The sequence below is a fragment of the Neoarius graeffei genome, chromosome 19 (genome assembly GCF_027579695.1).
Source record: "Neoarius graeffei isolate fNeoGra1 chromosome 19, fNeoGra1.pri, whole genome shotgun sequence".
In the NCBI taxonomy this organism is placed as follows: Eukaryota; Metazoa; Chordata; class Actinopteri; order Siluriformes; family Ariidae; genus Neoarius; species Neoarius graeffei.
This window is the reverse complement of record NC_083587.1, coordinates 46297985-46314824: the sequence shown is the minus strand read 5'-3', so window position 1 is coordinate 46314824 and position 16840 is coordinate 46297985. Positions and strand designations below refer to the sequence as shown.

The following is a 16840-nucleotide window of genomic DNA, read 5'->3' as shown; positions in this document are numbered from 1 at the left end:
TAAAACCCTGAAGGATTGTCCAATGTAGATAGAACCTGCCATTAGCGACCTAATGACCCTTAAGACACCCTGTTTTTCTAAGAGCGTGCCAAATTTGTCACCTACTTAACAAGCAAACAAGCATGCAAACTGCAAAAACATTAGTAACTGCTACCATTTTTGATTATTGGTGTAGGAAGTGGTTCCTCAGGGTTGACTTGTAGGACAGTGGAAGCAGGTTTCTCTCGGTGCTCACACCCACTTGATGTTTCAGCATCGACATGTGCTGGAAGCTAATCTGTAGGTTTCTCTGTCTTGTTCTTTCCCCCCAGATGATCGTATGGTTGGAGAAATCTCTGGATAAACTCATCAGCATATTCATCATCTTTCTTCTGGTCACAGGGACACTCCTCATGGCTCTCTTGCTCACTGCTATGGTATATATGTATCCAAAATACAAAAAAAACCCAAAACAAAACAAAAAAAAAACCCCTCTACACTGAAGTAGTTTTAAAGGTTTTATTGAAAAAAAAAAAGGACTATAACACGACATGCTGCAGTGTGATACAACAAAGTTGACCAACAGCATGTCCCTCAATGTTTTATTCTCTTATCCCAAGCCAATTTGCCAACGGTTGGAGTTACTTTTTACCTGTTTGTAGTTACGTTTAAATGTTGTGGAGACATCCATGAAACTGCAGCTTGTCATGTTACCAAGAAACCACAAAGATCAGAATCAAGAATTCAGTAACACTGGGGTATATTTAAATAATATTGGCTGACTGAGTGGTACATCAGATATATTCCATTCAGCTAGCATGATATTGAACAACTTGAAGACTACTTCAGTATCATGCTAGCTGAATGGAATATATCTGATAGACCACAAAAAAAAGCCATTTATTATTATTATTCATCTCATTATCTCTAGCCGCTTTATCCTGTTCTACAGGGTCGCAGGCAAGCTGGAGCCTATCCCAGCTGACTACGGGCGAAAGGCGGGGTACACCCTGGACAAGTCGCCAGGTCATCACAGGGCTGATACATAGACACAGACAACCATTCACACTCACATTCACACCTACGGGCAATTTAGAGTCACCAGTTAACCTAACCTGCATGTCTTTGGACTGTGGGGGAAACCGGAGCACCCGGAGGAAACCCACGTGGACACGGGGAGAACATGCAAACTCCACACAGAAAGGCCTTCGCCGGCCACAGGGCTCGAACCCGGACCTTCTTGCTGTGAGGCGACAGCGCTAACCACTACACCACCGTGCCGCCCCATTATTATTATTATTATTATTATTATTATTATTATTATTATTATTATTATACTACATACACACTCTTCACATCGGCATTCTCGAGGCCAACGCTACCTTACCCATGACTCTGTGCTATTAGCACGGCAGTCTAATTAGCTTCTAGCCGGCGTAGCAGTAGCGTTAGCGAAGGCCAACACTAGCTTACCTGTGATTTGGTGCTGTTAGCGCGGCAGTCCCGTTACCTTCCAGCCGGTGTAGTGTTAGTGGAGGCCAATGCTAGCTTACCCACGACTCGGTGCTGTTAGCGTGGCAGTCTAATTACCTTCCAGCCTGTGTAATGTTAGCGAAGGCCAATGCTAGCTCAGTCAAGCAGATTATTATTATTATTATTATTATTTTAATTATTTAATTTTTTTCTCTGTGTAATTTACTTAGTTACTTTTAAAATCAACAACGGCGCTGCCTGGCAGCCAAAATTCTCTCAAAATATTCCATTTTTAACAAAGCAACCCTGGAGGCCATGTTTGTTTACAAATTGTCACAGTCGCTCACTAATGTGGAAGTTTTACGTCTCCGACGTGTGATGTTTTGACCGTGCAATAGTGTAACAATATTGCATGCTCATTCTCCATTGGGGAGAGTGGCGTAATACATGTAGGATAACCGATATGCTAACAATATTGCATACTATCAATAAACCCACTAGAAGGGAATAGAATACATGTTTTTATTCCATGGAAAAAGTGGCCCGTATGTATAATAATATGTAATAAAATACGATGGAAACAGATGACCAGTTTGTCCATAATTATTTGCCAGATATATTCTTTTCCTCAGCCTTCTTAAAAAGAGTCCTGTACTAATAAGCGATGGAAACGCAACAGATTCAGAATTTATTTTGCTGCCTTAAAATTAAAATATGTTTCCTGGACTTGATTCAGTCTTGACACAGTTGGTGCTGTTTTTTTTTTTTTTTTTTTTAGGTGCATCATGAAAGTGCTCATATCATAGAGGTCACCAGCAACCTGATCAATGAAACTCTCGCCAACCACCCTGAGTGGGCCAAGTAAGACACATGACGACAACACACACACGTAATTCAGTGCCTTTATGAACTTTTCCATGTGCTTGTGTGTGTCGCAGCTGGCTTCCAGAGGCTCGCGTTGTTCAGAAAGCTCTCAACTCTGCAGCCACAAACGTGTACCAGCATGGGAGAGAGTGGATAACTCAAAAGGTAGAGTTCAGGAGTTTGAGTTTAAAGCAGGTCCTGTGTGTGTGTGTGTGAGAGATGAGGGTTACTCAGCTTATGTGCTGTAAGACTGAGAAAGTGAGTCTTGCACGTCCAATCTCTTGTTCGTATGTCATTATAATGTAACAAAAGCCAGGTAACGTATGCCAAACCCGAAAGCCTGTGTATGAATGTGCACTTGAAGGAAAGTGCAGTAAGTGTGTGTGTGTGTTTTGTTTCTGTAGCTCCACAAGATGCTTGGTGAGAAAGTGAACAACACAGCAGTGATCGAGAAGCAGGTTCTGGAGCTGTGGGACCGACTTTACCACTCATGGTTTGTTAAGGTATTCAGCACAGAGACTGATGGAGATAGACGGGCAGACAGTGATGGACAGAGACATGCAGACACAGATGTTGAACACAGACACATGCAGAGAGCGATGTGGGTGGAGACAGACACAGATAGGGACAAACCGACACAGATGGAGAGAGACTGACATGGACATTTGGAGACAGAGCCAGATGGGGGAAGGCGGACAGTCAGATGGGGCCAGATGGGCGGGCAGACAAACAGAGACAGATGGGGACGGGCGGGCAGACGGAGCCAGACTGGGACAGATGGGCAGACAGCTAGATGGGGCCAGATGGACGTGCAGACAGACGGGGATAGACGGGCAGACAGCTTGATGGGGTCAGATGGACGTGCAGACAGACAGAAACAGGCGGGCAGACAGCCAGATGGGGACAGAAGGGTACAGATGGGCAGACAATGATGGACAGAGGCACAAAGAGACAGAAACACCAAAAGACAGATTCTCCTATTCCTTTTCTACTAGACAGTTAGTATGTTTACATGCACGCTATTACAGTTTACACCATGACAATATTCAGAGTTTGATACTGGTCATATAAACAGCATATTCTGTTTGGATATTTCAAATTTGGCCTTATTCCGAATTTAGGATTTTCCAATTAAGATGTGAGATGTGGTGCTGTATACAGTGCATTAGGAATCTGTGTCTCAGTTGTGGTTTTTATGGCAGTTTGAGACACACGGCCTCTTGCCTGTTTATGGTCAGCTCTGTGCGTTGCACACAAACCAGCTAGGCAGTTGGAGTATCCGCTACTGCATGTAAACGGGACTATTAGTTAGGGCTGTGCGATATGGGAAAAAATGAATATCCCGATGCATTTTCTCCATTTCACGATATACGATCTATATCTCGATATATTTAAATCTCCTCTAAAGGACCCCATGAAATCTAACTTTTACTGTTTTCACTACAATCCCTGCAGATTAAATAACATTCTTGGTTAACTTTACAGGTGGTTTTCAACAACACATTTTACATTTTCATGTTAGTGATTAATCACAATTGAATTGAAATAAGACTATTTTTATTCAACAAAGATGTGGCACAAACTGCAAAAACAATCTTGAAAATTGCAACAAAGGGGCCGTACAATACAGAGCTGCTCAGAGCTCAAATCAGTAAAGTGCAAGCTCAACACTGAGAAAGACATTTAGCCTAAATAAGAAAAGTGCTCATTCATTAAATTATTTTAAAAAATAGATCTCCAAGCTATTAACCTGACTACTGAGAACCACTGGAACATTCACAATAGAGAGAGAGATTGAGGGAGAGAAGAGAGAGATCTGCAAAACATCATTTTTCTCTTTGCACACTTTTGAACTGAATGTTTTCTGGCTCTGCCTCTCAGATGTGTAGAATTCCAGCTGCTGCCTTTCGTGATGACAGGTTTTTTTTTTTGCACACTTTACAAACTGGCATTTGCTGTTCCACGTCCTCCTCCTCGCGATATCCAAAAAAATGCCAGATGACTGACCCCTTACTAGTTCTTTTAGGAACCAATTCGTCCGCTTCCATGTTTAATTTGTCGCTGAAATTGACAGAGCTTACACGGTAGCCTATGCAAAATCAGCGATTGCACGAACTGAGTCAATGCTGTAAACTGGAACTAGGAAATCTTCCTGCCGGCAGTGTTGCCAGATACTGCTGACGTTTTCCAGCCCAAAATATGTTCAAAACCCGCCAAAACGCACTTAAAACCGCCCAATCTGGCAACACAACCGAAACTAGAAAATCTTCCCGGAAGTTCCTTTCAGCACCGAGATGTCGCCCAGGATTGGTTGGCGAGTGCGTGACGTTATTGTTTTCTTTACCCTTAGGCAGCCTCTCACGTTACTGCCTGAGGGACAGGGAGAAAACCACCGGGAAATGTTTTAAACACAACAAACACGAAACGAACGCAAGTTGGAAGATGACCATAAAATACTCGATAGTTACGATATAATAATTTTATGTATCGCACACAGAATTTTCGGCGATATATCGAGTATATTCGATATATCGCACAGCCCTACTATTACACTACATTCAGACTGCAACCTGAAACGACCCATATCCGATTTGTTGTGAAATCCGATTTTTTTGTTAGGCCGTTCACATTACCAATTATATGAGACTTGTATGCGATCTCCAATATGAACGGAAAACGACCCAAAAGTGTCCCGCATGCACAAATTGACACGTAATAAGCACATCTACGTAATACGTAAACAAAAAAAAAAAGCACACTCCAAGTTTGCAAGTAAAGCATGGAGATGAGGCGAGACCTGGCGATGTGTTTTTTTTGGCGGTGGCGGAACTCACACAATAATCTGATTAATGTGGGCAGCAGACTAATGAGACCGAAGGTGTCAAATTACTGGAAATTTCCAGAACAATCTTTTATAATCTTGTAATACAGGATGGTTTAAGTTATAAATCAGTTATAGAAACTGTTTTATTTAATCAGGCTAACAGATCAACATCCAGGTCCCTACCAAATCCACCATTAGCTTGATCAATTCTATAAAAGTCTATTTAAATTCTGAAAACTGTACAAATGTTGTTGTTTTCCACCAAAGAGGCGGGATTAGCCAACGCAGAATAGTGACGTTTGTCTCTTGTTGATGACGTGTAGGTCGCATGAATGCGACCTGTCCGGTCAGACTGCAGTCGCATGTGAAAATATCGGATATGCATCGGAATTAGGACCACATATCCAAGCGGCCTGGGTCGCATGTGAAAAAAATCGGATCTGTGTCGTTCAGATTGTCAATAACAAATCGGATACAGGTCGCATATGGGCAAAAAAATCGGATATGGGTCGTTTCAGGGTGCAGTCTGAACGTAGTCTTAGTGGAATATTTGTTTCATTAGCTGTGTAAACAAACAGTTTGGTAGGAATTTTCTTTTTCAGAATAATGCCAAAAACCAGACTAGTTTGTGCATATAAACACTGAGTATGGAAAAGCACCACATGACCCATACTGTACTTGAGTACCCATTCTGAATGCTGAATTTCCCGTGCTTCTTACACAGGTCCCATATAGGGGAATAATGGAGGTGCTAGAAACAGTCCCCACTGGGTGCAGATTGACCAGACTCAGTCATTACGAGGTCTCGCATGAGGTGGAAAAAATATATCCCGGGTTGTGTTCCAAATCACACCCTACTGTACTGAATAGTATGTCTGACTTGTGTGCTACAGTCTAGTTATTGATTTTGAGCCACATGTTCTCACTCAGTATTGTGGAACATCACTGAGCTGAGTTGAGTTTGCTCCTGTATGTCGGTGCACTTGTTAGTGTTCACTGTTAACAGTAGTGTCATGTGGGAAATGTGTTTTGTGATGGAAAGCAGTTAGTGATACTGGTGTGGATTTAAATGAGTGTGTCTGGTAGTAAGTCTGTCTGCCTGGAGGTGTAAGGTTAGACGAGGTCATATATTGAAGTTCTGTGCTTCTCTTCTTCTTTTCCCGTAGAATGTAACATCCAGCGGACGCCACCGTGGCCACAAGCAACACCTGCAGAGGCAGAACAGCTGGCTGGGAGACATACTGGACTGGCAGGATATCGTCTCCTTCTTGCAAGACAACATTGAAACACTGCTGTCGGTGCGTGTGTGTGTTTGTTTATGCTTTGTATTGTACAATATGCTGTGATTTTGACACATGTTAACATTCTTATGGACGTTTCGTAATCAATCTGTTACCAGGAGTCTAAGAGAGAGAACAAAATTGATTGGGCTGTCAGGGTGGAAGGATGGCTTTCACTCCATCCCCTGTCAATCATAACGATGCTAGCCAATCATGTTCACCTGTCAGCTCTTGTATGCAGAAGAGGGCAGATAGCACTTTCCTCTGAGTGTGGTGCACAGCTCTTTGACATCCTCCCCCAACATTGTGGATTGGCCACAACAAAATTACAGAGAAAATGAAGGGGAAGGGTTAATAATCTGAAATATAATCTGCGCTGAAGGAACATAATGTGTGTATGTGTGTAATACTGATTGGTTTTGTGAAAGCTTATTGTTCTTTCTTAGTTAAGGAAGGAAGTGCTGATGTGTTACTTGAGTTTGCTGATTTTGACCAAGATGAGATATGTGGGGTTTTTTTTTTAAGTTGAGGGAAGACAGCTACAGTTGTCTTTCATTTCTGTATTCCTTCCTTAACCTTAAAGTGCTGATGACACGTTTTTGACATCTTTGGCGATGTTTTATAACATACAAAGTAATTCCCGATGATCCATATATTAATTCACGAAGGCGCCTATTTTACAAGTTATGATGATAAACGCGGCTATTTGGGCAAATTTGACGGGGCTGCAGCACCCAGGAGACGGAGGAGGAGGAGGAGCTATATGATGTCAGCGAAAGAACCTTCCTCCTCACTTACCAGTTTGTTGTTGATGCGGCAGGTGTTCAGTTTATCATTATTAGTATTTTTATTAGACATTATTATACATTATTATATATATATATATATATATATATATATATATATATATATATATATATAGTTATTATGCCTTTGCGTTGTGTTGCCGGCTTTTGCTCCAAAACCCACAAGGATGGGGTAAGTTTATTCAAGTTTCCCAGAGATCCCGAGCTGCATGCGAAGTGGGTGAAGCAAGTCAGGCGCACTCGTGACAAGTGGGAGCCCTCACCAACATCCGTCCTGTGCTCTGAACACTTCGATTTGGATTGTTTTGACATCCTTCCCAGCTTAAAAGAATCTCTTGGGTGTTCAGTTCAGCACAAACGTGTGTTACTACCATCAGCAGTGCCTACACAGTGTTACCAGATTGGGAGGTTTCCCGCCCAGTTGGGCGGTTTCTCGTGCATTTTGAACATATTTTGGGCTGGAAAACGTCAGCAGTATCTGTTACCAGATACTGCTGAAGTTTTCCAGCCCAAAATATGTTCAAAACCCACCAAAATGCACTTGAAACCACCCAACTGGGCGGGAAACCTCCCAATCTGGCAACACTGCCAGTATTCCGGAGGGAGTCTACTAGTAGCTATGCCGGATCCAAAGACAGTCCTCCTGTCAGAACATGTGTTGTGAAACGACATAAGATAAAGGTACATAGAGCTATAGATTCTACATGATAATCATAAATGTAATCATAAAGTCGGCATGATATCAGTCATGTATTTGCTTGTGAAAGCTTGCGGCTTTCATGTAACTGTCGCCTAGCAACGAGAGGCAAAGGGTAAAGAGGGTAGGCTATCATAGATTCTATTCGGAAGAGATCAACACAATTCTAGACTCCCAGAAGAGGAAGCGCTAGCACTAGAGAGTTCACCGGCGTTTTCATGCGCCATTTCCATTGAGTAGAACCAGAGTAGAACAGCCAGTGAACCGCAGCGTGTTCTCCCGCTGACGTCACAACATGGCCGCGAGCCACGGACCCAGTTTTCTTGCGCTGTGCAATTAAAAGTTGGATATTTGCGTAACAACAGCTTCTTTTCACGTAATTATAACAGAAATCTAACATGTTTGCCATGTTGTATAGTTTATTTAAGAAATTGCATAGAGTCATGTTCGTGTCATCAGCCCTTTAAAGGGGACCTGAAGGCAATTTTTTCTTTTTTTTTAAATCAAAATTCTATATCTCATTTTATTAAATACAGGAATGCATTTTTGATCGCTATTTTGTCACTGCTATAGCAAGTTATGAGTGTTTGAAATACGCTATGTAATACATCAGTCCAAGCAATGGCCGTAAACGAGATTTGTTGAGACCTGTGCGAGACATCGTAGGACGGAAGTAAAACGTACAGTGGAAATCAAAGCGACCAACATCTGCCAATGTTGTCAAAAGACGCGCGCGCCCTCTTTCGAATGCTGACGTAATCAAGCCGGAAGTTTTGTTTGTTTTGATAGCAATCAGGAAAGTTTGAAAAAAGTAGGCAGTAATCGTCATTTAAACTCTTTTTTTTTTTTGTGCAATATTTCGTTTGGAAAACAGTTTTCAAAATGGCGGCACTGACACCTGGCTGACACGTCACGTTTCAGTCTCATGAAGATCGCGCGGATAAGTGACGCCTGCCGTGGACCAAACAAACTAAATCCAACATGGCTAAAAACCAAATAGGCCGATAAGTCTCATCTCATCATCTGTAGCCGCTTTATCCTGTTCTACAGGGTCACAGGCAAGCTGGAGCCTATCCCAGCTGACTACGGGCGAAAGGCGGGGTACACCCTGGACAAGTCGCCAGGTCATCACAGGGCTGACACATAGACACAGACAACCATTCACACTCACATTCACACCTACGGTCAATTTAGAGTCACCAGTTAACCTAACCTGCATGTCTTTGGACTGTGGGGGAAACCGGAGCACCCGGAGGAAACCCACGCGGACACAGGGAGAACATGCAAACTCCGCACAGAAAGGCCCTCGCCAGCCACGGGGCTTGAACCCAGACCTTCTTCTGTGAGGCGACAGCGCTAACCACTACACCACCGTGCCGCCCTAGGCCGATAAGTGTAATATTTAATTGCAATTAGTTGCCAGTACGAGTCACAATATAAGGTTAATAAAACCGAAAACGTAATTGAATAAGACGTTAATTAAGAAATAAAGCAAGTTTAAAAATGACTTCAGTTCTACTTTAAAGCTCGAAGGGGGGGGCCCAAATGTCTCCTGTTATTTCTCATCCTGCTCATCTGTAGGAAAGAGCACAAATCAGTCATTCTGCTTATGTGATAAACTTTAACAACCCTTCTTAGTAAGTCACTTTTATTGCATCTCTTTGCGCTTTGTCCTCATTCCACAGTGTTTTCGTATTGCTATAGAGACTGTAACCACTGGTAACATTTGGACACGGCTCACTTTGATTTGTTCAAGACTAAAGCGCTTTGGTTCATGTTTTGCAACTAGGTATGTGGACTAACAGTCAAAGAATGTGTTTGGCATTGAGTTGAACTTGCTGATACATTTGTAAAGGTCCAGTTGTTATATAAAATTCCAGAAGCCAGGAGAAGCAATTAACATACAGTAACTGAGTGGTGACAACAGGTTTGAATGTTTTAGCTTTAGTGATTAGATTATGGCTATAAATAACACAAGTCAAAGTGATGTTTTTGCTTCATAGTGGCTTGAGTCACAGATTCAACAGAGGATGTGCTGCAGAAGCCGAGCAGGAGTCATGTTTCGAAAACTAAAATTGATGTATATGGTTTTTACAGGATTTGTCATTGTGTCCCCCCCGAACTTAGTTTAGTTCGCTGAAATATTTTCTGGGATATATATATATATATATATATATATATATATATATATATATATATATATATTTTGGGGCGGCACGGTGGTGTAGTGGTTAGCGCTGTCGCCTCACAGCAAGAAGGTCTGGGTTCGAGCCCCGTGGCCGGCGAGGGCCTTTCTGTGCGGAGTTCGTATGTTCTCCCCGTGTCCGCGTGGGTTCCTCCGGGTGCTCTGGTTTCCCCCACAGTCCAAAGACATGCAGGTTAGGTTAACTGGTGACTCTAAATTGACCGTGAGTGTGAATGGTTGTCTGTATCTATGTGTCAGCCCTGTGATGACCTGGCGACTTGTCCAGGGTGTACCCCGCCTTTCGCCCGTAGTCAGCTGGGATAGGCTCCAGCTTGCCTGCAACCCTGTAGAACAGGATAAAGTGGCTAGAGATAATGAGATGATATATATATTTTTTTTATTCTATCCACATTCACTGGATATGAGTAATCGCACGCTCTGATTGGCTACTCGACTACTAGGCTGCTATCAGCTGCTATAGCATGAGTAGAGAAAAACAAAATGGTGGAGCGTGTTGCTGAACCAACTGAGGGCAAAATAAAAACTCTACTCGAAAACAAAACCCCAAAAATTATCATCACGTATTTAAAAGAAACAGAAAGAACTAAAAGAATATAGTCCCCCCCCAGTATCGCTTGTTCTACACTCCAGCCCAGTCGGTGGCAGTAATGCACCTTTTAAGTTGGTTTGCCAACTGCCAAAAAAAAAACTCAAGAAGAAGAAAAAAAACCAAAATACACACACAAAAAAAAAAGCAACAAAGTATGGAATAAAAGTATTTGATAGTAAGAACGTATCTTTTAAAAAAAATTTTCAAGAATTATTATTCTAGCATTTTTCACAAATTGTTAGCCATTTCGCCAGTTTGTTTACATTCTAAGAGGAAATGATTTTGTCAGGCATTTTGTATAAAGTTTTTATTTATCAAATTTACAGAAAATAAAAATGTTCTGAGTCTCAAAATTCAGTGAATGCGGAGAGAAGAAAACAGTTATTCCCCTCAATCTTGTCGTGCATGGCTTATAGTCAACTCAGTGCTACGTGCCTTGTCGGCCATCAGCTCATGTACGACTCACTTTTGTGGAATAACTGTTAAAGGTATTTGTCATGGTGTGTTTTTGTGGTCGTTTTTATTTATTTATACTTCTCCATTTGAAATGGTCAATCAGTTGTTCTGATATGGAAATTTGAACAAAGTGTGTGTGTAGATTGTGGAGTCTCTATGGATTGTGATGAGCCGGAATGTTGGTTTGCTGATCTCCACAACAACCACACTGCTCACTGTACTGTTCCACAGCGGCACAGCACTGCTCAACTTTGTCCTCTCGCTGGTAAGACACACACACACACGAGCACAAATATGTGCTCAGATTTCCATATCGGAACAGTTGATTGATGGATTTGTGTGTGTGTGTGTATGTAGGTGATTTTTCTGACCACACTGTTCTACTTACTGAGCTCCAGTGGCGAGTACTACAAGCCTGTTAAATGGGTGATCAGTCTTACACCCCTGTCCCAGCCTGGACCTTCATCTAACATCATCGGCCAGTCTGTGGAGGAGGCCATCAGGTACACACACACACACACACACACCAAAACAAACCTTTCCACCTGACCATGTTACAGCACAGTACTGTTACAAATCCATGAACCCACAGTGTATCGTTATTTCAACTGCCAAGTGACCTGTAGCATAACTAAGTACCCCTGCTTTTTGCCATGGCACCAAGAGTACTGAACACGGACATGTGGATGGAGCTAGAAACGGGTCATTGATGGGTCAAGCTCAATCAGCACAAGCCTTCATTCAATTCAAATGCTTTTGCATTGGGCCGCTTTTCATCTTTCTTGATAGTTCCACCAGGCCCAGACTGAATAACGAGATTTAAAAAAAAAAAACTTCATTATAAGTGAAGTGACTATCTGCCAAATGTCTTTATTTTTCAGAGGCAATATAACAGTCTTTTAATTATTTAGCTCTTTGAGCACTTGCACTTATGACCCACATGAAATCCTCCATCTTCAGCCTTCACCAATTTCCCAGTAGCTTCCTATAAACTAGATCTGCTCACTACACAGTCGAGATGGTAAGCTTCACTGATTCACATCGATACAACTGTCCCAATTTAAAAAAAAAAAAAAAGTGTGTGCTGGATACAACTTCAGATGAACTCGTGGTGCATTGTTTCTAACATCTTTGCACTGGTAAAATCTGACTTATTAACATATAATTATTAGTAAAGGCTCTATGCCTTTTATTTCATCTCCGCTGCTGTCAGTGGCCAATTCTTGTCAAGTATCTCAGCCAAGTCTTACACGAGTTGCAGGCGAGAGACACACGAGTACACAGTGCGAGAACAGGAGACTCTGGTGGCTCCAACAGGATTTCAAAATAAGTCCGAGCCTCCTCAAATCACTTGGAGGATTATGGAGGAGGAAGAGCTACTATACTGAATTGCATCTGTCTCTTTGTGTAATTTGTGCTTTGATTGAACAACGTGTGTTTAATCTGTCTACCTTTTTTGTTTCTCCTCCAAAGGCACTTTTTTTTGGGGTGGGGTGAGAATTGATTGGGTAAATGGTCCACTTTCTGTATAGGAGGGATGTAATTCTCTCTCTCTCTCCCTTGCCAATCACAGTGAAGCTAAACAATCACGTGTGTCTATGAGCTCATGTATGTGGAAGAGGGCGGATAGCGATTTCCAGCGAGTGTGTTCCTGTGTGCTCTGATGCAGCGTGAGCAGTAGTTCAAATAGATGTGGACGGTTGGCTTTACTTGTCTCAGGAAGCATCCTTCCTGTTTGGTAGTTGTGGTATGTTGGGGAGAGCTGGTTGATGGCTGGGAACTGAGCGATAAACAAACGAGGGGGGAAATGGGAAAATAAATAATGCTTCAGCAACATTCTCCTTGCATGTTTTTATTTTAAGATGATCTGACTAACCTTTTAGTCCAGCCCTCTCTTTATTTGTAGTAAGAACAAAGTATCGGCACCCTTGGTTTCATTTGGATCTGTTATTGTTGCAAGCCAAATACTGCCTGTGATGTAAGCTACAAAGCCATACATGTTTTTAAGAAAATAAGTGCTCTCTCTCTTTTGTTATATTGTTCTAAAGACAAATATTTCAGGCATTATGTTGTCAGGTAGCACATTAATAATCCTCACGTTTCAACCTCAAGAAAAGTCCTCTTTCAGGGGTAGTGCAGTGCACTGGAGCAGGGTACGAATAGTTCTGGATTCAGAGGAAGAGCCTGTGCTATACAGTGTTGTCGTCGAGTTGCTAAACCTTGAGTGCGAGTCCAGTCTCGAGTCCCCAGTGTTCAAGTCAAAGTCATTAAAGAAAATTGAGTCAAGTCCAGTACTGATCCGAATAGAGTCCGAGAACAAGACTCAATCCGCACCATTTGACGGTGGCTGTTGCTGCCTTTATGTGAAAGCGTCTCTGCTACTGTGTTGGACTAACGTTACTGCTCGACTGCCCCATTTTAGTTAATAGGCTACAGATAAAAAGCTTGTTCATCGCTCAGCAAGCCCCGCCCACTATCAACAGGGCAAATAACATGAGAGAGGGTTAACACTAGCTAGTTCATCAGTCAGCAAGCAAGTCCCACTATCAACAGAGCAATGAACACAGTGTGTCACTTCCTTCTCTGGGTGGAGTCTTGCCAAATGACGATTGAAGTTCGAGGTCGTCTCCGTCGTCTCCTCGATAGTTCTTCTACATATGGAACACATAGCAGTGCATTTTTTTCCTCACTGCACGAGAAGTCTGTATAAGCAAAGCGGACGATCCTAGGGGTGTTCTCTAAAGGCATTTTAGCGCCATTAACGTTAGTTTGTTCCTGAACATGACGTATGAACAGGTGAATGTGCATCCTCTTGCATGAAATTAGTATAAAAATTAATGTAGATATAAATATCTTATGCCAAATTATTGTGGCATGTTAAAAAAATAAAGAAAAAATCAGAGTCCTCGTCTCCAATTTACGAGTCCGAATGCCGTTAACGTACAAGTCCTTAAAATTAGGGCACGAGTCAGACTCGAATACTACAAGCCTGGTGCTATAATAGGAAAATGCTCAGTATGGCAGCCATAGCACCTAATGTCTATTTGTAATATGTTTTGGTTGCACTAATATTGAATGACACACAAGATTTGAAAAGAAAAAAATTTCTGCCTTGATTTCATGTATTAGCATTCGATTTCTGATTCTTTCACCACAGTTACCAGTATAACCACAAGAGGGCGAGAGAGAACTATCAGTTTTACAGCACAGCAGGGCTGGGGGCCGAGGGGAGGGGGGTTCAGTCAGTAGGTCAGTCTGTCTTTCTGTAAAGAGTTGGCTAAAGAGTGCATGCTAGCATACACATTTTCCAAGTCAGGATGCAGCTGTGGCTGAGGTTTTTGTTGTGTTTGAAAGGAAATAAGCTGAAGAATTTGCATGATTCACACTGTGCCATTTAGTTAAGGAAGTGTGTGTGCTTGCTCAACTAAAGTGGCCCAGATGTCCGATGGAGTCATTTTCATTTTAGTATTAGAGTGAAAATCGTGTCTGTGTGTGTCTGTCTCTCTCTCTCTCTCTCTCACAGAGGTGTGTTTGATGCATCTCTAAAGATGGCAGGATTTTACGGCCTCTACACCTGGCTCACACACACCATCTTTGGCATCAACATTGTCTTCATCCCTTCAGGTAAAACAGTCAGAAAACAAGTACCTATGTGTGTGTGTTTTGTTTGCTTATCTGCCCCACACACACACACACACACACACACACACACATTTTTGAGCTTGAGTTAAGGCTTTCATATAATACAGTAGGAACAACAGCAATATATTAACTAAACATTTATATACATCTACTGTAGGTTTATCTGATTTATTTGAATATTTGACCCAAATTAAGATTCAAAACTGTTGTGGGAACCGGCGGTAGTACAGTAAAGTCATGTTTACTGACTGTTAATTTAAAAAAATAAGAAGGGGGGGACCAAAAACAAACTACAAATATTACAGTATACAACCCCGATTCCAAAAAAGTTGGGACAAAGTACAAATTGTAAATAAAAACGGAATGCAATAATTTACAAATCTCAAAAACTGATATTGTATTCACAATAGAACATAGACAACATATCAAATGTCGAAAGTGAGACATTTTGAAATTTCATGCCAAATATTGGCTCATTTGAAATTTCATGACAGCAACACATCTCAAAAAAGTTGGGACCGGGGCAATAAGAGGCTGGAAAAGTTAAAGGTACAAAAAAGGAACAGCTGGAGGACCAAATTGCACCTCATTAGGTCAATTGGCAATAGGTCATTAACATGACTGGGTATAAAAAGGGCATTATGGAGTGGCAGCGGCTCTCAGAAGTAAAGATGGGAAGAGGATCACCAATCCCCCTAATTCTGCGCCGACAAATAGAGGAGCAATATCAGAAAGGAGTTCGACAGTGTAAAATTGCAAAGAGTTTGAACATATCATCATCTACAGTGCATAATATCATCAAAAGATTCAGAGAATCTGGAAGAATCTCTGTGCGGAAGGGTCAAGGCCGGAAAACCATACTGGGTGCCCGTGATCTTCGGGCCCTTAGACAGCACTGCATCGTATACAGGCATGCTTCTGTATTGGAAATCACAAAATGGGCTCAGGAATATTTCCAGAGAACATTATCTGTGAACACAATTCACCATGCCATCCGCCGTTGCCAGCTAAAACTCTATAGTTCAAAGAAGAAGCCGTATCTAAACGTGATCCAGAAGCGCAGACGTCTTCTCTGGGCCAAGGCTCATTTAAAATGGACTGTGGCAAAGTGGAAAACTGTTCTGTGGTCAGACAAATCAAAATTTGAAGTTCTTTATGGAAATCAGGGACGCTGTGTCATTCGGACTAAAGAGGAGAAGGACGACCCAAGTTGTTATCAGCGCTCAGTTCAGAAGCCTGCATCTCTGATGGTATGGGGTTGCATTAGTGCGTGTGGCATGGACAGCTTACACATCTGGAAAGACACCATCAATGCTGAAAGGTATATCCAGGTTCTAGAGCAACATATGCTCCCATCCAGACGACGTCTCTTTCAGGGAAGACCTTGCATTTTCCAACATGACAATGCCAAACCACATACTGCATCAATTACAGCATCATGGCTGCGTAGAAGAAGGGTCCGGGTACTGAACTGGCCAGCCTGCAGTCCAGATCTTTCACCCATAGAAAACATTTGGCGCATCATAAAACGGAAGATACGACAAAAAAGACCTAAGACAGTTGAGCAACTAGAATCCTACATTAGACAAGAATGGGTTAACATTCCTATCCCTAAACTTGAGCAACTTGTCTCCTCAGTCCCCAGACGTTTACAGACTGTTGTAAAGAGAAAAGGGGATGTCTCACAGTGGTAAACATGGCCTTGTCCCAACTTTTTTGAGATGTGTTGTTGTCATGAAATTTAAAATCACCTAATTTTTCTCTTTAAATGATGCATTTTCTCAGTTTAAACATTTGATATGTCATCTATGTTCTATTCTGAATAAAATATGGAATTTTGAAACTTCCACATCATTGCATTCCGTTTTTATTTACAATTTGTACTTTGTCCCAACTTTTTTGGAATCGGGGTTGTATACACAATCTGCAAAAAATATCTTTGCAAATAAAAATATTGGTAAGTAAAATTATTTTGAATAAATCCAAATTCAACAATAAAAAAAAAAATTATTAGTTTTAAATAT

At 41.7% G+C, this 16840-nt stretch overlaps 1 protein-coding gene across 2 annotated transcripts in view; it reads left to right on the top strand.

The window, feature by feature from the left end:
• tmem245 (transmembrane protein 245) overlaps positions 1-16840 on the top strand; it is a 53528-nt gene that overhangs the window by 26725 nt on the left and 9963 nt on the right. For both annotated transcript variants that reach the window (XM_060900170.1, XM_060900169.1), the window contains 8 exons: positions 312-416; positions 2231-2313; positions 2391-2481; positions 2721-2819; positions 6307-6438; positions 11317-11439; positions 11532-11677; positions 14698-14798. In XM_060900170.1, coding sequence (XP_060756153.1) covers positions 312-416; positions 2231-2313; positions 2391-2481; positions 2721-2819; positions 6307-6438; positions 11317-11439; positions 11532-11677; positions 14698-14798 — 880 coding nt within the window. The remainder of the gene's footprint in view (positions 1-311; positions 417-2230; positions 2314-2390; positions 2482-2720; positions 2820-6306; positions 6439-11316; positions 11440-11531; positions 11678-14697; positions 14799-16840) is intronic.